Below are 25,845 nucleotides of genomic sequence, written 5' to 3'. Positions count from 1 at the left end.
GCTTGCTATTCTGAATAAAGAATTTGAATCTATGAAAGTTCCAATACTGGAGTAAGAAATAAGTTACTTACCTGTAACTGTAGTTCTCCAGTATCAGAAGCTTTCATAGATTGACATGTGACCCAACCTGCTCTCCAGGGGACGCTCACCCTATTTATCTCAGCATATCAACTTTAGCACTAGTACTTGAAAATCTGAGGTACTGAGCTTCTCTCTGGAGTGTTCTAGAGGGTAATTCATGCTGAGTGGCTTAGGCAAAACTTTGGTCCCTTTTTTAATAATGACTGATAGGTTGATAAACTAGGAGGCCTAGATCTTTTCTAGTCTATACCTCTCAGTGTGCTATTGCTACTACTATTTTAAAGTAGCGGGGACTCACATCAGGATGACGGGGAATGCTTTGAGCATGTGAATCTATGAAAGCTTCCAATACTGAAGAACTACAGTTACAGGTAAGTAACTTATTGCATCGCTGTGTGCATAACAAATGTTTTACACTCTTCTGTGTTAGGTCTAAGGCTGCTTGCCCACACTACCACAAATAGAGCACTTTGGGTTTACATTCAGCCCTGTACACTTTTGGGGAATCTCTGGACTCTGTGCGCAATATAACCACTTAGTGGTATTCCATGTACAGAATCCGCTTCCTACTACTAGGCATACTTCTTTTTCAAGGCACTTATCTAGATACAAATATAGAGCTAGATCTTGCTCATCATCCCTCTGGACCTCTTGATCTTCAAGAGAAACATATTCTCCAACACAGTCTGACTCTCCACCATCTACATTTTTTTGCTGTGGTTACCAGTAATACATTTCAAGATGTTCTTGTTAGCGGAACAAATAGGCTAAGCATCCGCTGGCTCACATTAACCTCAGTCACTATTTGAAACCCTTCACCAAACATCATCCACAAGACACCAACTTCTTCTAGGCCAGGTCTTATCGTTCCATAGTACTATTCTTGATTCTAGTCTCAACGAAAGTAGCTCCTTCTAGTCTACAAAAGAAATATAAGCCTCCTGAGCAGGGCTGTCTTTTTTTCTTAGGATGTATCCCCCACCAGATTCAGTAGTTGTGTCTGCTGTGAGAAAGTATCACGCCATTGCCCCTTTATCACAAAAGTCACAGTAGGAAACTGGAGTCTGTGTGGAGAAAGGTGTGCGGCATTTCCCCTAAACATGAAGACTGCAAGTGCCACTGTCTAGTTAGGCAGGAGTGAAGGATCACTTTGACACTCACGCCAATAGTTCCTGTATGACCTTCCCACAGCATAACAAGACTTCATGGAAATCTTAAACAAAGGTATGATGATGTCAAATCATCAGTGCAGTGACAGGCACATCTTTATTACCCACACATTTATATTGCCATGGTTTTGACTAATCTTAAACCAGAGGCAAAGCAAAGGATTTATATTTATCATTCCCTGGAAACACACAGTTCTGCAGCCATACCCATGACGAAATGTCTTGAATGAAGTCTAAGATGGATAAGCTGAAGAAAGTAAGCCCAGAAAATGAAAAAAATCAAAGGAAACAAACATACAGGCCTTATTATTGCCTTTACTTCACACGGTGTTCAAACCCCTCAGTGACATCAGGGTCAGCAGCATCAATATCAGGGGCTTTATCAACATCACAGGTGCTAGTTCACAAGAGAGGCCATCAAGTACCAGTGGTAGCAGGTAAACCTCCTGTGGGGGTGTTTTGCAGGGGATTGCCCTCTCCCTCACTTCTCTTCTGGTACCCAGTGGGTGAGGGTGTATTTAGAATTTCCTAAAAAAGTAGATATCCCTCACAGGCACAGATGGCTTTTGAATATTGTTTAGAACAGCTACTGTCTCAGATATCTGTTATCCTCCACTAGCGATTTAACCAAATAAGTCGTCCTCTAAACATCTAGACGTGCCTCAGCAAGAAGTTAACATCCTCTTGCAAAAAAACAAACCATGAAGAGGCTACCCTCTTCCCAAAAAGGATCGGGTTGTTTTTCAGTTTCTTTCTGGGTCCAAGAACCGATTCAGACACATTCTTGGCTTGAAACTGGCAAATCAATAGATATGGAAGGAAACATTTAGGCTGCAGACACTCCATCAAATCTCCCATTAACTCCACCAGGGAGATTGGCTATGCCCCAAAGAGCTTTAAGATGCATATTATCATGTGCTGATTGGCAACAAGCATCACAAATCTTTTACGTTTGTGGTTGGAACCAGTTATTTTCTGTACAAAGTTTTCAGTTCAGCCTCAAGTTGGTAGCAAAGACATTCTCTGGATGCATGGCTGTTGTCGCAGCCTACCATAGGAAGTAGAAGATCTTAGATTATCCATACCTAGACTAACTGGCTGATCCAGGTGTCAACATCTCAGAAACCTTTTCAGCACTTCCGAATGCGTTTCTATCCAACCAATTGGGATTGCAGATCAAGAAATAACCATCAACTCCAGTGCAGTTAAGCCATTATCTAGGAGCAGTAACTAGACACTATGAAAGCAAAAGTGTATCCTTCAGAGGAGAGGCAATTTATCTATCCATCAGAAATTTTGCATCTTCTAAAGACAAACCTTTTCCACTGTGAGATAAATTATCTCAATGGTGTCCTGCATTTTCCTAGATCCGAACACCCGTCTCTAAGGACACCACTACTCTGCATTTGCATTTTTATACATAGTAAATCATTTTTTATATTTTTTGTAGTTTTTTAGTTTGTCTACTTGAATTTTATACATTTCAGAGAATTAGCCAAAAATCTGAATTCAACAAAGGCGTCATTTGAGTAGGTTACTCGTGATTTTCCCAAATAAACTAATCGTTGAAATAAAAAATAACCCAATATATTTTATTTACAAATAGCAATTGGTGACAACTTTTTTACCAGTAGTTTTTTCCCGAATGTCCAGTTACAAAAGTTACTTACTAAGACGTCTTTTAGACCTGGTTGCAAGGGTAGTGGTTAAGTGACCAAAAACGCACAATAGCCAGAGCCAACAGCTGAGCTTCAGCTGATAGTTATTTTTATTGTGTACCAACCATGCAGATATTCATATGGTAAAATCTAATGAATAACGGGTATGAAGGAAGCCCTTTAGAAATGTGCACAAAATTCTTACTTTAGGAATAGTGGTTATTTGAACACCCAAAAATTTGCAGTTACCCATACTATCATGTGAGTCAGTTGGCATTCTGCGAAATGTTCTTTCTTGGAGACTTGGAAACCAAAAATGGAGAGAAATCAAATTTTACTCCAATTTAAAGTGCTTACATATCTTCCAATAAAAGTGATATCCCACCTTTGTGGGTGGGTCTGTTGCCCGTGACAAGAGGGGTCCAAAATGCCACATGGAAACCTCAACTTCCTGGCATAAAATAATCCCTTTTTGCCAATGAGAGTAGCCGTGGAATTTAGGGCTGGGCTTAGTTGCCACCCAGTGAAACCTACCGAACCTCATACATTTCTGAAAATTATAAATCCTGTGGGAGTTCAGGGTGGTATGACTTGCATGAATTCTACTGCCTTTTCTTACCCACAATGTTCTACAAACCTTCAACTTTGGTAATAGCTCACATTTTCCTAACAATTCTGAGCCAAAGTTCTGGAATCTGCTGCGATCCACAAAGTCCCTACAAACTTGCTTTCAAACTTTTCTGATAAAAATAGTATCCCACTTGTGTGGCTTGGCCTAACACCTGTGATAGGAGTACACCAAACCAAGAACCATGCGAAGACAACATTGACTTCATACTCGCAGGTTTCATCTGCCTCTGTTGCGGGCTCTAGACCCAGCCACACTGGTGGGGTACTGTTTATACTGGGAGAATGATTGGCTGAGAGCAGAGCACTGTTCATATGCAACCAGTAATTCCTGAGATGTTTTCATTTAATTCTAAAGAGTTACAATTGGTGTGTTTGGAAAGTGGTAGTGTTAACAGATAATTGCCGTTTGCACGTACTAGTTGGTTATGGCCATGTCAGCAGGATGTGCTGACATGGCCATTAAATGTCTAAGTCCGTGATACTGAAAGGCACAGTTTGCAGGTATACCTCCAGGAGAAAATTAAGCAAAGGACAAGAAAATAACCTTGGGGTAAACCAAAAATAAATTGATGTCAGCTGAACCTTTCCTGACTACTTGAGCATTGAAATACTGGGGGAAAAAAATAAATACATTAAAGCGGAAACAATTGTGGCATAAATAACAAAGAGCCAAGAGCATCACCTTTAAAGTCTGAAGTTAAAATATAGCCACAAGCTATGGACAAGGCCAAGCATTTAAAGTAATGTAAAAGCACAGAAAAATATATTGTAGTTCAAGGTTCAGCTCAGCTAAAATAGCAGTGTGTTACTAAACATAGTGTTTTCTTTGTCTTCGTTCTGAGACCGGCATACCATTCCAATGCATCTGACGTGTAATACCCTAATTTGAAAGGAAAAGGATGCATGAGGGATGCTGGCAAGCTAGTAAATGGGCACTGTCGAACTGTAAGCAGGATCGTGCATGCACTCATGCTTCAAAAATCTGTTATTTTCATTTCCTTTTACCTCTAGCTTTTTCTTCCAGACTTCTAACTGATCTGAAGTGGTATTCACTGACCTATGCCTAATCACAACCTGAATTGTCTCTTGGAATTTTAATGGTGTATTTCTTTTTCAGACTCAGTTTATACAGCAGCGTGATTTTTTTTCTGGATTGATTTCGGTGCATTATCCCGCCATCTAGCGGTTAGGTCTGGAATTTTCTTTTTAGCTTTTTAGTTCCTTCTCTTTTTTTAGGTTTAATCTCTTATGTGGGGTTTGGCACACCCACCAAATGCCATTGGCTGTTATCTGGGTCATTTACAAATGCTGGCTTGTTATTGGTGCATTTGTTTAAATGTCCCCCCTTTGTGAGCTTAGCTGGCAATTTCACTAAGAGAATTGTTACCTTTCAAACAGGTACCCTAATATATATATACCCTAATATAGGCCTGGGTAATATCATACACCGTCACTTACATTATCCCCCTTATACTACACAGTAACAAGCCTTTAGGATTGAACCTTTACCTAGTTCTAGTCCTGGGTGCAGAAGGAGGGTATTCATGCTTATTGCAAGATGGTAGAACTGGTCTATCCTTTTATATTCAAGTACTGCTAACCATATATATCTGGTACTGTCTAAAGGTTGTTGCAGCACATCTATTTTACACTAGAAGAACAACTGTGCTATTAATACTTATTGTAACATGCCCCAATGTTTCTTCTGTGTAACTCTCTGAAACCGAATAAGTGAGCACGAGTGACTGAGCGAAAATTAGTACATTGTTTCCACGATCCTGAGGGATCAGGGTTGTCATGTTCTAAGATTGCCAGAAACTATTCTCTCCCCATTGAGAGGAGATTCTAGTGGCACTGTGTAGCCTTGCAGGGCGTACAAGGAGGGTAGGCCTGAGCAAGAAAGCGGACTCAAGGACTACTGCGTTTACGTCCTTTATTTACAGGTATAAGGGCAGGCAGAAAACACCATGATGAGTACGATGAAGCGATGATCGTGCGTAATGGCTCCGACGTTCCTCTTCTCCCCAGAGTCCCAGGCTCTTCGTCTAGGTCATCAGACTCAGCCCAAAAAGAAAGATGAGAACGGGATTTAGTCGAGTGTCCTCCAGTCTAATTACCGTTAAGGAGAAGGGGAGTGTGGGTATTGCAAAAATGCACTGGCCGTCACCATGTGTAAACCAAAAGATGTAGGAAAGACGGCAACCCTCGTACCCCAGCCAATAGGGAGAGTTAAGGTCACCGCAACACAACGTGACCACCCGCTTGCAGCTACCCGTTCCCTCCCGTGGTGTATAGAAGTCCCCAGAGTTTCCTCCGTACCGGTTTTAGCCACGCTTCTCCTGAAGCGTGGCTGGGCGATGTGTTGTCGTTGGCCTCCTGGCTCTCCCTCCACAGGGCTCCCACAACGCTCTTTGCCAGTCGATACCTCCTCTGGCCGACAACCACTTCTTCTCTCTGTTTCTCTCCCTCTCTCTCTCTCCGCTTCTCCGTCTTCACTCCAGGCTTTCGCGCCGGCGTCTTCCGCATCCACCCTTTTCTCCACCGCCGATGCGTGGGATAGGCGGGCGAAGGCTGATGTCACGGGGGCGAACTCCACCTCCGACGGGTCCGGATCGTCCTTAAAGGGCCCGTCCCATCCCTGTGGACGAGAACGATAATCACCTTCCGATCTGGTTCAGTTCATCCCGTTGACCCCGTGACACACTGTGAGCTAATTAAAGCAAACAAGCTAACATTCTCGGTGGGGGTGCTCAGAGCCAGTCTGCCACCAAACCCACAGGTTGTTATCCAAACGCGGAGATCCTGTATAGGATATATATAGGAACTACACAACAAAATGTTTTGTTTGGCCATCACACTGTACAGCATGTGATGGCATCTCCTCCCGTCTGCTTTATCCTACTGTTTGGCCACCACCCCTCTCTCTCAGGCTGTCTCCTCCCTCCGCTGTATCAGGCTGTCTCCGTTTCTTCTATCTGTATCTGCCCCCTTACTGTCTCTCGTTTCTTTTGCCTCTTAAAGGCGGACCTGCCTCTGAAGGTCACCCTCCCTCCCTGACTGGCTCTTTCGGTGCTGACATCTTTCTTCCGCATGTTATGATGTCCCCCTCTCGTTTCAGTGCAACATATTGTTGACTCAAACTTGCAAGCAACATGGGGAATAACTGAAGCAGCAGAGCTCACTCGCCGTGTATTCAAGCTCGCTCTACAAGGTACCAATGCACTTACCTGCTGTGGTCACTGCCCGCCTCAGTGCAGCCCATGATCCGGCAGACCCTTAGCCTGCTGTTCACAGTGCCTCGCCTGACAGTGCCACTGTTTACGTTCCCTCAAGGGCACTTCTTAGCCTCCGGCTGCAGTGTGCGCTATCCGTTCCTGTGCGTTACTCTCCTGGCAGCCATATGCAGTCAGCAGCCCCTGTATACTTCACTGCACACGTGTCGTCAGAATCCAAGGTGCCTATATACCTGACCAGGGAAAATAACCAGGCATTCTCGGCAGGGTTGGATTAGGATTAAAAATTGGCCCGGGCACGCTTCAAAAAAAGTGGCTCACATTTGCATGTTGCCTTTCTGCCAAAAACTGCTTCGGAGAGATTTTATTTAAAGAAATGGGGGGAGGAGGAAGATTTATAAATGCACGGATTAATTTACACTGGTAAAACACACTTGAAAATAAGTGAGGCCACTATTGCTCAGGCCCCCCTGCCCCCGCTCAATATCCACACATTAATGGGCTGGCCCAGCGAGAGAAAGGGAGTGACACCTCTGTCAGTTGATAAAAGGAAGGTAATGGACACCCATCTGCCTCCAGAAAGGCCACTCAGGGCCCCACTGGCGGCATTGAACAACGCAGAAACCGCCCAAATCGGCCCCCAGGCTGCTCAACAAAGCAGCCCACAGCTGGAATTCGGATACCGGCCCCTCTGGCATTGCCGGAGTGCCCGCGTTACCAATCCGACGCGGATTCTCGGGAAGCGACACTTTCATGGGCTGTTACGGTGCAAGTGCATACTGGGTGTGGCAACAGTGTTCAACATTGTTCTCTCACACAAGTCCCTGTTCACGTGCAGATACTCATGTACTGCACCAAGTGGGATAATTCCACTGGTATTAGTTTTTTTTTTTCCTTCTGAATTTTTTTTTACCTATTTGTTCGGCACGGTCCCATTACAATGTGGTCCGTTTATTTACTTAACCCCCGTCACTAGTCCCTCTTCTCTGTCTATAGCCTTCAATCTGGCTTCCTGCCTATCTGGTCTCCTCAGTGGCGGATGCTCCCGACTCTGTGTCCGTGAGTATTATTATTTGAATGCGCTGCATTTCAGCCGAAAGCTGCTTTTAATTTTCTTCAATCATATTTTTTAGTCGGTATGTTCTTTTTCCCTGGTCGTTTAATGCAAAGCAAATTAAATTTTATTTGTAAGTATCTGATTAAACATTGGAAGTATAAGTCCACTAGTATTTGTGTTTTTTTCCCTGGAAAAATCATTTACCTTTCTATTTGTTCAACAAAGTCCCATTACATTGTGGTCCCTTTATTTACCTAACCCCCGTTACTAGTCCCTCTTTTCTGTCTACAGCCTTCCATCTGGCTTTGTGACTACCGCGTCTCTTCAGTAGCGGATGCTCCCTGGTTCTGTGAATATTGGGGGAAGGATCATCACATTGAATTACTTCTAAATAGCAAAAACATTTGTCGTCGTTCTTCAGGCAGGTGCCTCACAAGGTTTTTTAGGTCTCGCCTACGCAGCGCACATGCGCTGCATAGGAAAAATACCTTTTGTAATCGACACAGCTTTGCAGGCAAAAACATGCACGTGTTGCATTGCTTTCAATGGCAACGCGTACACGTTTGGCGATTCCCTTGCGGGAGCGAGCTTTGGCGCCATGCGTTAGCAATTATCGCTCCTGGTGCTGCTCGCTCCCGCAAGGGAGACGCTTTCACTTTTGCAGCCACTTGTGTTTTTTTACTTTTAGCGCGAGGCACGCGCGCTTGTACTTTAGCTGTCTAGCAGGATGACCAGGCTCTACCAGACCCGGGGCCTCGTGATGAGATTGCAGACATGGATTGGCTAGTTTTGCTTTGCCTCTAGTGTACTCTCTAATTTTGGGTTACTTTATCTGCTCTTCTGTTAATGGCCTGTGCATAATTAACGTTTTAGAACCATGGCCTAAATGAACCACAATGTACGAGGCTGGCTGTCGATGCCTACTATTATCTTGCTTTTTAAGTATCGTAAACTGTATACAGCGAGTACTGGTGTCTTTTCTGTGTGTACTCTATACCCCCGATACACTTCAGGAATAAAGTTTGGAAAAAAAGAAACCTGGTCTCCAAACCACTAAAATGATCGTTTGCTGATAAAGGGGAACTACTATGCCACAGTGTTCGTATTGTTCATTATATTTGTTTTGTGAATTGGAGTGTGGTGGTGATGCTCCTGTGTTGGCACGAGTCCCCGATTTTACCACACAGCTTAGCATAGGAGTCGGAGGCTAGCCTCAGTAGATCTCTGGCTCACAGAGCACTTCCATCCATCCATTCATCCTTGTATGCCCCTGTGCAGGAATCTAATGACGTTAGAAAAGTTAATTTTGTGCAACACTGTGGATCCAGACGGTTTTTGTTCGTGTCAATGAAATAGCTCATAATGTAAGCTTGTTTACAAACGCTCAGAACATTTCTCATGCTCGGATGAAAGGGGCCCCAGTTCTTGGTCGAACTTGAAAGCCAAGTGCATGTGGCAGGAATGGCCGCAGAACCAGGACTTATGGGAGGGCATCTGACCATCTGCCTACTCGGGAGGCTGGCATACTAAGTAACACCGTGGGCAGCTAATCAAAGGCCATGTTTCCTATTTTTCCTGGTTTTTAATAGCTGTACAGAAGAAAATAGATTGTTTAATGTCTCTTTATGTGAAAACGTAAGTAAAACGAGCATTGGCATAGCCAATAGGTCTCGCCTTTGGGACCTTCTAAGTGTTTAGCCATGCAAACAGTTGATGTTGTTGCACCAAGGATATTGTACTGCATAACTAAATACTTATAAGGTCCCAAAGGCGAGACCTATTGGCTATGCCAATGCTTGGTTTTTTTGGGCTGTATTTAAACACACTTGGGAGATCATGTGAGGGTGAAGAAAAAAGCGCAACATTTCATCTTGAAAGAAAGCTGCCACAAGAAGTTAAGCTCTTTTAAAGGGCACAAAAAACCCAATTATATCATCAAGATATCGTCACCAGTATTTTAATACGCTGTATTTCAGACAAGTGACTGTGCATGTTAAAGTTTTTTTTAACAATATTTTAGATTTAGGGGTCTATTGTTAATCAAAGTTTTAGGCAGGGCATCTTATGCAATCTCTTGCTCTCACAGAGCCACTGAGGTCCTAGCTAGACAGTATTAAAATAGTTTATAAAAATAAATGGAGACTCAGTGGTACAGATAAAGAAACTTACTTTACTATTTAAATGTGAGGATTTCTGACCTGTTGGAATAGGTGAAACACCAATGTAGAGGCACACCCTGTTCTGCTTTGCTGTTTACTTTCTGCCAAAATTGTGCCCAAATAGTTCTTCTCCTGATTGTTCTACATGGTCATAACATTGTGGTGTTTGGTGGCACTGGTATTCCATTTGGTGAGAGCAATGGCAATTATGTTCATGTCTGCACCGTGAAATACAAATGTTGGGCACTCCTTAGCTGGTTCCTCACACTGCTCTTCTCCTCACTCTCCGTTCTTGTGCCTCACACTACTCTTCGCCTTACTCTGCCCTCGTGCCTCATGCTGATCTCCTCCTCACTCTCATTCTTTATGCCTCAAGCAGCGCTTTAAGTATGGCACCTCCGCCTTTCTTTTGTTACGCACGGCGTGGCTCGCACATCTTTTTTATTGATTATGAATAGTCTTTAACATGTTTTCACTCAGCGCTGTCCCAGTCTCAGAAGCGCTGCATTTTCTCGACTTGTCCTGATTTTTTTAAATTTTCCCCCTCATGCTTTGTGTTAGGAGCCCTATCCCTACCCTTCGAGCACAAACACAGCATCTCCATTCCCCCAGCCCCTCCCTTTTTGTTGGCATCGAGTGAGGCAACAAGAGGCCCACAGCATCACTCAGCACTACCTCAGCATCATCTCCGCACTAGCACACAACCACCTCAGCATCACTCAGAAATACCTCAGTCTGCCCCCGAAATTTGGCATCAGTTGATTCTCCCCTAGTGTACGTCCTCTCTTGTGTTGTACTTCAGGTACTATTTCTTAACCTCCACTCTTCTGTTGTCGTCTTGGTTATATCTAAGGTAACAAAATTGCTTAGCACTTTTTTATTATATGTTTTTAACATGCTGTACAGCAGCCACAATGCTCCACAACATCGCTTAAACACATTGGCAAAGCCAATAGCTCTGGCTTAACAGTTAAAAGGTCCCAAAGGCGAGTTCTTTTGGCTATTATAATGCTTGTTTTTTATGTTATCAGCCACTTGGTGCTGTGTCACTCCTTGGTGCTATGTCACTCCTTGCACGTCATCCGATGTACACTACAAAAGTGTGGTGGCAATCTTCAAACGAGCCCCTTGTAAATGTTTTCCTCTTCTCCTATTGATACAACACCCCCCCAACTGTTGTCATTCACCTCGTTTTTTAAAAGGCGGAAAGGTCGCATGTGAGTGCAGTCAACTCTTCAAGCTGCAGCTATTTAGTTTAGTTGCTTTTTGAATCGTGATCGCAATTTTGAGACCACATTTCTTTGATGAAAGATATAAATTACTAATGTCTTGTTATAAGAAGGTTTCTGATGGATACTTATACCTGCAGATTCCTCAATTGTGGAATAATCACTGGCATCAGAATGTATCTAGAAAACTTCAAAGCTCTCTAGGGCGCTAGTACGGGGTCCCTGACTTCATATAGACGTCAGGTGATGTCATCAAACTCTCTTGGCAAGATGTCAGTTATTTTTCTCCACCTTCAGTGCAAATACTGAGCTCTCTCTTACACTTTGCGTAGAATTTTTCTTAGCAAATAATTAAAACAAGTAGCAGTGCTAAGAAATGACTCTCCTAAAGCTTTGAGGCTTCCAGCCTAGTAGGGACTCCGAGGGACAAATGTCCATCACTGACCCCCTGCTCTTTTCCTCTGGTGCTTGGTGTTGGACCATGATCCCAATTCAATAAACGTACGGGAGGCCAAACTGTTTGTAGTAGGCAATGAAAGCGAAACTGACATTGTTTGCAGGCCTGCTCAAGGTCATCTTCCTTCCAGTCCTCCAGTAAAAGGACAAAGCATAGAAAGTACACAAAACGTTCTTAAGGTAAGTCTCCTAGACCCCTCCGACTTCGTGGTAACAGAGATAGTAGTGGTGAGCAGTCGGATCCAGTGACGCCAGCTGATTCCCCATTGTAATACCCCCAATCACCACAACTCTTACCCACCTCCCCCTCTCTGCACCACTACCGTAACACCCCTCGAGCTGGCCAATCTCTCCTCTTCTCCCGGCCCCCCCTTCTGCGAGCAATCTACCCAGACTTTTCTGCACTGGTATCTGATCCAGCAACTATTCTCAGTGTTAAAATGTATATTTTTGATCGGGTGATGGCCCCCTCTGACAGACCTTCTGGCTCCATGGGGCTATATGGCATGCCTGTGTTCATGCCTCTTGCCCCAGTGCCGTTCAGAACCCCATCTCCAATGCCTGCTGCTGGTCATGTCCCCCTCTTCACACCGGCACAGATATCTTCTACTGCTGTGGCCTGTTCCACGTCCAGTGCCACTAACGCCACCTCCTCCACCATCATCTACTTCATGGGTTGTTGACTTTACACTGCTGGAACTGCTTCAGGACACCTCTGTAGACGAACCAGTGCCACAGCACAAATCCAGAAGAGATGTCCAATGACTCTTGGCGTAAGTGGCATTCAGCCATGAGGCTATGTCCTATAGTCAAACTATTCAGGAGTTATTTGGATCTGATTCAGCTCTGAACTTGGATCCGATGGGGGAGGGCTCAGGTCAGCTGACTGAAAGTCCTGGCTTCCCTTCAGCCAGTGGTCTGGATACCTTTGTAGAAGTGGAGAGAGTGTTTCCTTAGGGGCCATCGCCCCTGAGATCTGAAAGAAACACGTTAGATTCCTTACCTTAGAATATCCCCAGGCGTCCGGCTGGATCCGGAAAGACTTTTCGTCACCAATACCTTTGCGCGTCGCTAGGCGTCGCCTGCGGTTCCGTGTCCGTCGGCGGCGGCGTGATCGCCAGAATTACGTCGTCGGAGTACTTAGACGCCGCCCTCACGCCCTGACGTCAGTTCTTCTTTTTTCCGTGCCAGTAAGCGCAGATCCGGGAAGAGCATACCCTTTTAGTCACTTTTTGACTAAACTTTTTGAACTTTTTAAAATCCTATTTCGAGTCGACTCCCGGTGCCGGTAGGGATGCCCGGGTTCAAGCCGTGCGATGCCTGTCACCGCCTGATGTCGGTCACAGATCACCACCGCCGGTGTCTCTACTACCTTGGGGTCGACCACGATGCCGAGTCGTGCCTCGACTGCCGGACCTTGACCTCGAAGGCTAGGCGGGAGTGGTCCCGCAAGCTGCTCGAGATCCGGCAGTCTGCTCTGCGACGCTCAAGGTCCCGGTCGAGGAGGAGGTTGAGGGACCGGTTGCGGAGCCGCAGTCATCACCGCTCGTCGAGGTCCAAGTCCTCGCATTCCGGTAAGTCGAGGCACAGCAAGAAGTCGAAGAGACATCGCTCTTCTGACTCCCCTCGCCGGTCACACGACTCGGGTGACACCCACCACGCGGCTCTGTCGGAGCCGCAAGAGTCGCATCCGGCCCCATACCCTCCAGTCCCTGGGCCCGATGCGACTCAGACGGAGATCCGAGACTTCCTCGTGGCCATGAGGAGTCTTGCTCTGCCGTCGAGGCCTGCCGGCGCGCCTTCGGGCCCTGCAGGTCCGATTGGGGGGCCTGGCGGCTCCGGCGCCGTCATAGTCTTCGGTCCCGACGCCGCAAGCCCCTGGGGGATCCAGGCCTGGATCCCGGTCGACGCCGATCGACCTTACGACCCCTCTGCCGGCGCCGACCACTTTGGTGCCGCCCCCGGCCCCGTTTTAGGATGACGTCGTCCCCCGGTTTAGTCCCGGTCCGGGCCCGGCGTTGGAGCGGCGCCGATGGATGACAGATTCATCTACCGCCCGGCTCCGACCTTTCCACCAGTCTACCAGGAGTCGGATGATGGGGACGACTGGGAGGGGTCTGAGGACCCTCTTGCACAGCAGTGCCAGTTATCTCAGGACTGGGCAGAAGAGCTGGGGGATGCCACTGGCTTCATCTCTCCTCCTTCCGTGGCTATGGAGGAGGGTGCTACCTATTCTGTGGTGCTGCGCAGGGCTGCCGAGGCTCTTCAGCTAGAGCTCCGTGTAAAGGCCGTGAGGACTAACCTCACTGAAGTGCTTCAACCGCCGGTAAGCTCCTCGGAGCCTCTGCTGCAATTCAATGAAGCACTGACGGACGTTCTGATGAAGCACTCCACAGTTGCTCCTGTGGTCCGGAACGTAGCCCAGTGCCCCGCACCAGGCGACCCCAGCGTTCTGTCGGTGCACCCCACCCTGAGAGCCTGGTTATCCAGGCCTCTACCTCTCAGACCGCCTTCCCGTCCGCTCCCCCGGATCGGGAATCCAAAAGGTTGGAACAGTTTGGAAAGAAACTGTTCTCCTCCCTTAGTTTGGGGTTGCGGTCTTTCACCACTGCGTGCCTTTTGGCCCGTTACACCCACTCTTTGCGGGATACGGTGGTGGACGTGCTGCCCCAGTGTCCGGAGTAGGCCCAGACACGGCTCGCCCAGGCTCTTGCCGAGGGGCGGGATGCGGCACGTTACTCGATATACGATGTGGGCTGAACACAAGGGACTCGCTAAGTAGGGCAATTGCGACCACGGTGGCGATTTGTCGCCACGCCTGGCTGAGGTCCACGAATTTCTCCGGGAATGTCCAGAGCACCCTCATGGACATGCCCTTCGATGGCCGTTGCCTCTTTGGCGACAAAGCGAATAGTGTGCTGGAGCGCTTTAAGGACTCCAGGGCTACGGCCAAATTCTTGGGCCTCTCGGCCCCGCGCCCGCAAACTTCCGCTTTTCGCCCCTTTCGTGGCCAAGGAAGGGGCGCCCCCTCACGTCCGTCTAGCCACAGGCTGCAGAATCAGCCTCACAGACATGGATTCCACCGAGGCGGAGCGGGGGGACAGAGAGCCGGTCAGCCCCCATCTACCCCAGCAGCATCTGCCTCAAAGCCTTCCTAGTCCAAGCTTTCAGGCCCATTCAACGCCAGTGGGAGGCAAAGTTCGCCATCACCTGCTCCACTGGAGTATTATCACATCGGACAGGTGTGTGCTGCAAATCGTCCGAAGGGGCTACTCCCTCCCCTTCGAGGCGACCCCTCCAGCCATGCCACCGCAGTACCACCGCATGTCAGGGAATCACTTGCAACTTCTGCAGGAGGAAGTTACGGCCCTCTTGGCCAAGGGGGCAATCGAGCGCGTTCCTGGCCCAGATTTAGGTCAGGGTTGTTATTCCCACTACTTTCTGGTTCCCAAGAAGGGCAAAGGGGGCCTACGCCCTATATTGGACCTCAGGAGCTTCAACGCCTTCCTCTGGAAGGAGATGTTCAAGATGCTCACCTTAGCTCAGGTTCTGGCTGCCCTAGACCATGGAGACTGGATGGTAGCGTTGGACTTGCAGGACGCTTATTTCCATATTCCCGTCCTGCCGGCCCAACGGCGTTACCTGCGGTTCACGGTAGGCCACGAGCACTTTCAGTTTACTGTGCTCCCCTTGGGCTTCACCGGTGCCCCTCGGGTGTTCACGAAAGTGATGGCTGTGGTCGCAGCTCATCTGCGCAGATTAGGGGTTCCAGTCTTCCCCTATCTCGACGACTGGTTGTTGAAGGCGGGCTCGCCCCAGGCAGTCGTCTCCCACCTCCAGACTACGGCCGACGTCCCCCACCTCCAGACTACGGCCGACGTCCTGCATTTGCTGGGGTTTTCCATCAACGTGCCAAAGTCACATCTGAGTCCCTCCCAGAAGCTCCTTTTCATCGGAGCGGTTCTGGACTCGGCGCAGTTCCGGGTCTATCCTACAGAACAGCGGGTTCGGAATATTCAGGCTCTGATTCCGATCTTTCAGCCTTTATCCTGGGTTTCGATCAGGTTGGTGCTGCGGCTACTGGGTCTGATGGCCTCCTGCATCCTGCTGGTACATCACGCCAGGTGGCGGATGCGGGCTCTGCAGAGGGACCTGAAGTTTCAGTGGGCCCAGCATCGGGGCAACCTGTCCGACCATTCTTGATCTCAGAGGGCACTGCAAGACAGTTGCAGTGGTGGCTCACGGACCGTGATTGGCTCAGTGGAAGATGCCTCTCCCTACCCCAACCGGAGCACATAGTGGTGATGGATGCGTCCCTTCTGGGATGGGGGGGGGGGGGTGTCGCATGGGAGAGGCGTAGATCAGAGGCCTCTGGTCTCCGGCGGAGTCCCGGCTCCATATCAACCTATTGGAGCTGCGGGCGATCCGACTTGCACTGAATGCATTCCTTCCCTCTGTTCGGGGAAGTGTAGTGCAGGTATTCACGGACAACACCACCTCCATGTGGTATTGCAACAAGGAGGCTCTGGACATGGCTGGAATGTCAGGGCATCACCCTGGTGGTTCAACACCTGGCGGGCTCTCTGAATGCCAGGGCGGACAAACTGAGCGGCTGGTGCATGATGGATCACGAATGGCATCTGAACTCGGACATGGCGCAAGGACTCTTTCGGCAGTGGGGAGAGCCTTGGTTAGATCTATTCGCCACCGAAGAGAACGCGCAATGGCATTAGTTCTGCGCATTGGAATTTCCAAGGCGGCACTCGCTCGGAGACGCTTTTCGTCGCGAGTGGAGTTGCAGTCTGTTGTACGCCTTTCCGCCATACCACTTCTGCCCAGAGTGCTGAAGAAGATCAGGTGCGACCGGGCCCAAGTCATCCTTGTGGCTCCGGATTGGGCACGAAGATACTGGTATCCCGAGCTACTCAGTCTATCACTCAATCCCCCGATTCGGCTGCCTCTTCAGGAGGACCTTCTGTCGCAGCATCAAGGGACGTCCTCCACCCGAACCTGTCCAGCATCCACCTCCATACGTGGAGATTGAGCGGCGACAGTTGATGCCATTTTACTTGCCTCCTGAAGTCTGTGATGTCATTCTGGCAGCCAGGCGTCCCTCCACTAAAACGGTATAAGCCTGCAGGTGGAACAAATTTGTGGCATGGTGCACAGCAAAGGCTGTGGATCCCCTTTCCCCCCCTCTTTCTGAGGTTCTCCTCTTTCCTCTTTCCCTGTCCCAGCAGGGCTTTGCTCTGGGCACCCTCAAGGGACATCTTTCAGCTAATTCTGCTTTTTTACGGCTTCCTGATCAGCCTGTTGTTGCTCGATTCTTTAAAGGCATTAGTCATATGTTTCCTCCTGTCCCTTTCGTAATGCCTCAGTGGGATTTGAACCTGGTGTTAACCTATCTGATGTGCGCTCCCTTTGAGCCACTTCATAATTGTCCACTTCGTCTTCTGACTATTAAGATTGCTTTCCTGGTTGCCATCACCTCTGCTAGACGGGTGAGTGAGCTCCAGGCTCTATCTTCTAAGCCTCCTTTCCTTTCTGTCCATTCGGACAAGGTTGTTCTCAGGACTCGTCCTTCCTTTCTCCCTAAGGTGGTAACTGTCTTTCACATCGGCCAGTCTGTTACACTGCCCACCTTCTTTCCGCCTCCGCATCCCTCGAAAGAGGAAGAGAGGCTCCACCTTCTGGACCCAAAACGAGCTCTGTCCTTCTATCTGGACCGCACGAAACAGTTCCGGGTGGACGACCAATTCTTTGTTGGCTACGTGGGTGCTAAGAAGGGGCAGGCAGTGCACAAGCGAACCACCTCTCGGTGGGTCGTTTTGTGCATTAAGGCCTGTTATTCCTTGGCTAAGAAGGATCCTCCTGTGGGGCTGAGAGCCCATTCCTCCCGGGCCACGGCGGCTACTACTGCCCTGGGATGGGGAGTCTCTCTGCAGGACATTTGTTAGGCAGCAACGTGGGCCTCGCTGCACATGTTTGACAAGCATTACTGCCTGGACAGCCATGTCCGGAGAGACGGCTTCTTTGGCCGTTCCGTTCTCCAGGACATCCTGGTGTGATCTTGGTTCGCAGACCCACCACCGGGGTTGGTATTGCTGGGGTATCTATTCTAAGGTAAGGAATCTAACTAACGTCTTTCTTTCAGATGAACAAGTTACTTACCTTCGGTAACGATATATCTGTAAGAAACATTAGTTAGTTAGATTCCTTACCCCCCCCCCCCCCCCCCCCCCCCCCACCCATCCTCCCCGCTCTGCGAACTGATATCTAGGGTTAAGGTCATCCCTTTCAGGGCCCTAGATTCATGGCACCAGTGTCGTTCTCTTGCATGGCTCTGCGTTCGTGGTGCGGAAAGCTATGTACAAGAACGGACGTCAGCGCGCGAGGGCTGCGTCTAAGTACTCCGTCATCCCACCTAGCGACGCGCAAGGGTATTGCTGACGAAAAATCTTTCCGGATCCAGCTTGACGCCTGGGGATATTCTAAGGTAAGGAATCTAACTAACTAATGTTTCTTACAGATATATCGTTACCGAAGGTAAGTAACTTGTTCATCACTTCCTTCTACTCAGTATTGAGGAAGGCTACAGAGGTGTTATGCTTAGCACTTTTCTTCGTGGATGTCAAGAATAATGTCCTCATGGAGGTCTTCTTGCGTCAACCCAGAGCTCTGCTGCCTTGCTCCCTTTCAGTGATTCCATGTTGGATCCATTTCTCACAGCATAACAGAAGCCTGCATCAGTACCAGTGGTAAATAAACTAGTATCAAAGCGCGATTAGCTTGCATCTGGGGACCCACCCTTTCAATCCACTCACCCATCCACAGAGAGCCCGGTTTTTCAGTCTTTTTGTTAACCAAAACAGGTGTCTGGGACTCTCTCTACGACATCAAATAGGGAATCCAAACATCTGGAGGCTTGGGACAGGTTTTCTTTGCAGGAAGCATGACATTACATTCTTTGAATGCTGCTCACCTCTTACCGAGGTACACACTTGCCCTATGTGGCATTGCCCAGCTGGTCATCCATCAGGTCTCTGATGACATAAAGACGCATTTGTCAGAAGTCATCAAAGACGGCCAGAATACTTCATTCCACATCAAGTCTGGGCTCATCCTGGGAGAGTCAGTGTCCCTTGCCATGGGGTCCTCAGTAGCACTCCGCTCTCATACTTGGCTTTGCATCTCAGGGTTTCCCACAGATGTGCGAGCCACTCTCTTCGCTAGTAAGGCAAAGCCAGATCTTTAAGTCTCCAACTGCCTCAGTGGGATTACAGACAATTTCTTATCTTTCAAAGCTTCTATAGATGGTTCATCTTTTGCTAAAACCAGTCTACCCAGACACAGGCGCAACAGCCACATAGCTCTCTAGTTAGCAATACAGCGGTAGTGTCAGAGGCAAAGGTAGTGGATTCCTCCACCCAGCCTTCTTCTCTTCCTCCTCTGCACCATAAGGAAAGCAGGCCTAGTTTGATTCTACCAGCACTGCAAGAGCCTGTGTGAGGCTGTGTCCTCCTTTCGACCAGCTTTGAAGACAATTACTTCAGACATGTTGATCCTTCGGATAGTAAGAAGGGGTATAGCCACACCTTCCTACAGGCTCCTTCCTTATCAGCCCTCCCCCACCGCCGTCCTCCTACTTGTCCGAAGACCATCTTAAATCAAGAAGTGGCAGCGCTCCTTCTAAAAGGAACAGCAAACTTAGTGCCAAAGCAGAAGATTGGCTAAGGATACTATTCACTGCACTCCCTTGTTACCAAGAAGGATGGCAATCTGCGTCTGAGTCTAGACTTGGGGATTCTGAACTTCTAACTCAAGAAGCAGAAGATCAGATGCTTATCCTAGCTCATGATAGTTGGCTACTCCAATTTTTCTGTACCTGGGCGAATGACTGCTGAAGGCTGTGTTGCTGAAGCTGGTTACACACCATCTGAAATCGGGCGATGCTGTTTGGCCTGGGCTTTTCAATCAACATGCCCAAATCTCATCAACAAACCCCCCCCCCCCCCCCCCCAAATCTCCTGTTTATACAGTTGTTTCTGGACACTTCCCTTCTGTGTTCCTTTTCTCTGCTTCAGAGGGTCCACGAGATCCAGAAGATGGTTCCATCCTTCTTGGAAGGAACAAGAGGTCTAGTCCTGATGGTCTTTTGCCTGCTAGGTCTTCTGGCTTTCTGCGTCCTCCTGGTCAGGCATGCACATTGGCATATGAGGACTCTACAGTGCTGTCTCTGTAGGCAGTTGTTCCAACATGGGAAAGATCTGTTGGACACGAATTAATGAATGAATTATAATTTCATTTGCATAATTACTTAATACCATAGCAAAATTGCTGTACGATATCAAAATTATTGTATAAGTGCGTGTCTCACACCATTATAATACATTGTCAGTGCCGACAGCTTGAGCTGATTTCACCTTACCGATCAGGTGTGGCGCCTTCTGCCAGAGGGAGTCCTGGATATCTTCATCAAGTCTGAGACTTATTTGCTGCCTCTGAAAATGCTCAGTGCCAGTAGTTCGATCCCTCCAGTATACATTGCGGGGACCTTTGGAGAAAGCATTTCAGTTGCACTACCTATTTCCCTCATAGACTTGATTCCTCGAGTTCTGAGAAACTTTTTCCATGGCCGGGCACAAGTAATTCTAATTGCCACAGACTGGCCAAGGAGGATGTGGTATGTAGACCTTCTGTGCTTCTCCATATGGCCCCTGCTCTGGCCACTGTTCAGGACATTATTCCCTGAAAAGCTAGTGTTGCAACCTAGGGCTACTTTCCTTCTCTAAGTGGTTACTCCTTTCCACCTAGGTCAGTCCATCACCCTCACATTCTTCTATCCCCTACTCCATCCCATAAAGGGGGAGAAACGGCTGCATTGCCTTGACCCTGGATCAGCTTATATCTCGACTGCAGGACCCTAGGTGGCCGGTCAAGTTCTGTCTTGACTGCACTAGAGGCATCAAATTAAATAACAAACTCTTTGCCGGTTATCGTGGCAGTTGGAAAGGAAAGGTAGTACAGAAGCAAACTTTATTTTGCTAGATCACCCTTTGCATCAAAATGTGCTACTCGCTTGCCAAAAAGGTGCTGCCTCAAAGAATCAAAGCTCATTCTACCAGAGCCATGACTGTGTCTTGCAAGGGGCGTTCCTATTGGAGAAATCTGCAAGGTGGCGACATGGGTGTCTCTACAATCCTTTGACAAGTAGTAGTGTTTGAACTCGGAGGTGTCACATCTGTGCTTCAAGATTTCCTCATCTAACCATCCATCAGCCTTCTTCCAGGAATGGTACTGCTAGGGAATCTATTCAGGTGATGGTGAAACTGCAAGTAAAGGTAAAAGCAACTATCAGAAGAAAGTTACCTTCAGTAATGATCTTTTTGGTGGGTACTTTGTCTACCTGCAGGTACCTCACCGAACTCTCCCATCTCCCCGTCTGATGCATAGAGGTACAGGGCTAAAATGAATTAGGTTTGAATTAGAGTTTGGCACTGCACTATTTGTATCAACTGTCTCCACATCTAGTCACCTCGGAGGCTTAGTAAAAATGGATGGAAGCTGATAGCTTAATGTCATTGCACCAGGGTGGTTGCTTTATGGCTTCGGTGATGTCAACCCGATGTCACTCCCGGCGTCGATATGAAGCCAGTGCACCCTACCAGATGTCATAGAGCTTTAAGGTTTTCCTGATCCAGTCTGACGCCTGGGATTATTTAACAGTTCAGGAATCTGCCAATAGAGTATCCTCCAGATAAATTGTTACCAAAATGAAGTGCATTTTTCTTATGCTCAATAAAGATGCATATTGATGGAAACTGTTTACTTTTTAGAATGAACCAACGTTTTATACATCTGATGGAGTCCCATTTACTGCAGCAGACCCAGGTAATTTTTTTCTTAGTTCTTGAATGCAAAAGTCAATCTTGTGTTTAGAACATGTACATACATGTGTACAGTAATGTAGTTATTTTTGCATTAGATGTGCAATACTTTACTAATCTAATATTAGAAACGTTTCTTTGTATGTACCTCCAAAGCTTGTCTTAGCCGGAGGTCAGTCCAGTCATATTGTTAAAATTGTGCCATGGTCTCTGACAGGAATATTTGTCCTCTACCATCCTGATTGTTGTTTTGTTCAGGAGTAAACAGATCCAACCCCCTAGTGCTTTTGTATTTGTGGGATGAGATAAGCATGCATCTTGTCTGAACGATCTTCCATTGAAGGCTTTTTGTATTTAGATGACCCCTAGATCTCTTCTATAAAATACATGAAAGGTCATTTCATTTCATAAGGCTTTATTCGGAGCTTTAGACATAAGTCCATAAAAGCAAAACAAAACAACAAATACAGTAAACATAACCATAGTAAAAAAATTGCAAAACAGATTACATAATTAAAACATTTAAATAGCTAAAAAAGCATACTAGGCCTTGCTTTGATTGCTAGTAGGAGGAAGGTGGCAGTAAAAAAGCATACATCAGGACAAGGTTTAAAAAGCAACTTCATAGCATCTTGTGTATTCCTGACTCCGTATTTTAACAAGATAGGCTTGAGGTAGGCTTGGCGAAAGTTAGTATATAGTTTACACAGTAAAAGAAAATGCATGGTGCTTTGAACTGATACATTATCACATGGGCATGGGCCAACCGGAAATTTTTTAATACACGGGTAGGCCACCAAGTGGTGCACTATCCCGAACCTTAATCTGGTAATTACATACCGATGGGATGGTCGGGTGACTAGACTTAGATACGGCTGAAATCCCTCGATTTCACAGAATCTGCCGTAAAACATACATGTACTTAAGTTACTACTAGTCCTTTCCCGCTTCTGTAGCTTAAAATTCATAAAAACCGACTTCATCACATCTTTGGGCAAACTGGTAGGGGCATGACAGTCATCTTTAAGGTTAATACCAAAAATCTCTAAATAACAATTGAAGACAAATTTAATCCAGGGAATTTTTAAGTGACCGTCAATGGAGAGACAATCTCCAATGATTGCTCTATTTAAGGAGGTCTCTTCCTTTGCCCAAATAGAGCGCCACAGCATTAAAGGCCTTATAGTCAATAGGTCAGAAAGATGAAAAATACCTAGTTCTCTGTGAACCAAATCGTTGGTAGCTGATTTCGGCAAACACAGGAGCCTTTTAAGGAAGAGGTTTTCCTCCACTTGCAAATTCCCTGCCTTGATGTGCCCCCACACCCCAGCTCCATAAAGGGCCACAGAGAGACATCTCATTTGAAATTTTTTTAACATGTCTTTAATTCTTTTGTCTCCAATTTTGGTAGCAAATTTAAACACCCCGTGGGAGCTTTTAGGCACCTTGGCCCGAACGCAATTTATCTCTCTTGTCCAGCTGCCCGTTTTCGAAAAGGTGATGCCGAGGTAATTAAAAGACTCCACTGTTAACACTTTGTGTCCTTCAATAAAAAAGGCATGGGGTTTTTTACATCCCGCGCCACACTCCATAACAAAGGTCTTAGATTTATTAATCAGCAGCTTCCTGTCCTTGATGAACAGTGAGAACCTGTCCATCAAGCGCTGTAATCCAATTGGGGTCCTAGACAAGATTACAGCGTCGTCCGCGTAAAGAAGTACGGGGACGCTAAAATCTCTAATTTTTGGTGCATCAGCCGCAACCTCCTTTAAGACTAGATCTACTTCATTGATAAAAAGAATAAAAAGTAGGGGGGCGAGCACCCACCCTTGTCTAATGCCCCGCCTGACGCTAAATTTGGGGGTGCACTCCCCTGCCTGGCCATAACGGACACTGGAATTTAATTTAAGATAGTCTCGCTAAAAAATAAACAATGGGCTCCGGAGCTCCCATTTCCAATAATTTGGCCCATAAGATATTGTGGTCTACCATATCAAAGGCACTGCTCAGGTCGGCAAAGCAGAGATAGAGGGATCCTTTTTTTGCCTTTGTATACTTCCCAATTATTAGGTCAAGGTTGAGGCATTGCTCTAACGTCCCTCTGCCCTTCCTGAAACCATATTGGGAATCGGCCAGGATATTCTGGGACTCCGCCCATTCTTCCAGCCTAACCATAAGTACCCGACTCATAATTTTCACCGAAGAGTCCAGAAGGGAGATTGGGCGGTAGTTCTTCACATCCCCTTTGTCTCCTTTCTTGTAAATTGGTACAATTATGGATTCCTCCCATGTATGAGGAACCCCGTTGCATACGGCAGCATTAAATACCTTTGTAAGCAACGGGCCCCAGATCTCGGGGACTGCTTTATATACGTCAATGGGTACCCCATCAGGTCCCTGGGCCTTCCCACCCCTACTAGATTTAATACTGTCCCTAACTTCGGCAGTTGTAATATCCAAGGGGATGACGGGCCATCTATCTTCATATACTCCCCTGGTTCTGGCCGAGTCGAAGATCAGAGAGAAGTGGGTGACCCAGCTCTCCATACTGACATTATCCGATAATTCAGGCATCTTGTCATCTTTTAGAAAAGGGCTGTTAACAGTTGCCCAAAAAAGGGAGGAATCAGCGGTAAAGGCTGCCTGGTCTAAGTTGTCCCAAGCCTCTTGTCTTAATTCTGCTTTCATGGACTTAATTGCGGTCTGATGGATCCCTCGCAATTCCCTAATCCTTCCAATATCTCTCCTCTCTGCTGCCAATGCTATTTTAAGCTCCCTGAGAGCAGAAGAACATGCATGGTCAAACCATCCCCTGCGCTGGGATTTCCTACCTTTAGGGCATGAAAGGTAATAAGCACATGTCCCATCTCAGTAATGCCATTCCTCCTAAACTGAATCACTTTAATCTCTAGTAGTTTCTTGGTTGAACAGGTAGTTGGCATGGTCATTTTCTGGATGTCAGTCATAGTCTCTGTTAAGCAAAATCACAATATTTATCTCATAATAATGAATGATTTGTTTATTATTAACTGTTGCAGGCTAGATCTTTAAAACAGAGACAAGACGTTGATAGATCCTCCAAAACAAAAAGAATAAATCAAAATCCAAAACTTTCTATGATTAGGTATGAAGTCTGGAAAGCAAAAAAAGGGAAATCTTACCAGTACAGTGATGCAGATTAGGAAGCCTTGAAATGCTGTTCAATTATGGATTTGGAAATCCCGTTCACTAGTTAGTCAATACCAGATACAATTGTTTTTAATCAGTTGTTGCTACGTGCTGTAGAGAAATGTACCGTCACTTCAAGCTCCGCTAGTTCATTTATATGGCCATACTTTGTTTTGTTATGGCTGTATTTACACCGTTGACCTTTAGAAAAAATAGCATCCTGAACCAAGCCTTGTTTTTATTTTGTGTGCAAAATGCCATTGTAATATGCTGGGTTCCTCATGACATTAGATGGAACAACTTGTCCTAAAAGGCCTAGAGTGGTTATTGAATGCCAGCCCGTTGACCTGATCTGTTCATTGTAGATGTCTCTCAGTTGGCTCTCTGGTGTCTTCATAACCCTCTGCCCTTTTCACTGCTTTGGCATCTTGCAAATCACTTGGTTGTCTGCAGGTTCTTTAAAGTATAGCAGATGGATACATTGAGCAATGCTGTTGAGAGCTGGATAGTCTGCAGCATTATCAATTCTTATCATACAGATCCTGCACACTTAATTCTATGTTTTTCTGAGCTGCAGCTGGTTGACGCACATACCATTTTCTGGGCAGGGAAGGGTGATGGTTTAGGTTGTCTTAACCATATTATGTTATGAGTGGCTACCAGTGTCATTGAATTTATGACTACATGCTGGTAAAGCTTTGTATATGGATCTTTGCAATGGCAATTTCTTCAGGGCCAGAGGACCAAAGAAACACCCTTAGTTTGTTTGTGTGTCTGGTAACAAATGTGTTACTGAAGACTGCCATCACCGCAGATGGTCCTTTTTATAAACAAAAATACACTGGATAACCTGTCTGCCAGGGGACAAATGGTTTCCAGGTAATTCTTCGGTGATTTGGCCCTGACAAAATTGCCATGGGGAGATGCAGCAATGAAACATGTTGGCCAGACGTAACCCAAGGTTTGTAACTTGTACCAGTGTGTTTTATTCATGCATCTAGGCACGATATTTAATTAGAGTGTGGTTGGTTCCTAGGACAAATCTTTTTTGATCTATTATAAGACTGAGATTATGAATGATGTCTCTGTGACCAGAGGACAAGTAACTAAAAACAAAG

General features: G+C 46.7%; 1 protein-coding gene across 1 annotated transcript in view; it reads left to right on the top strand.

The window, feature by feature from the left end:
• The window catches only part of PAIP1 (poly(A) binding protein interacting protein 1), a 659,103-nt gene that overhangs the window by 450,060 nt on the left and 183,198 nt on the right, over positions 1-25,845 (top strand). The window contains exon 8 of the mRNA XM_085638605.1: positions 21,509-21,563. Coding sequence (XP_085494731.1) covers positions 21,509-21,563 — 55 coding nt within the window. The remainder of the gene's footprint in view (positions 1-21,508; positions 21,564-25,845) is intronic.

The sequence above is a fragment of the Triturus cristatus genome, chromosome 2_1, assembly GCF_964204655.1.
Source record: "Triturus cristatus chromosome 2_1, aTriCri1.1, whole genome shotgun sequence".
Taxonomy (NCBI): domain Eukaryota; kingdom Metazoa; phylum Chordata; class Amphibia; order Caudata; family Salamandridae; genus Triturus; species Triturus cristatus.
This window is presented reverse-complemented; position numbering and strand designations above follow the sequence as displayed.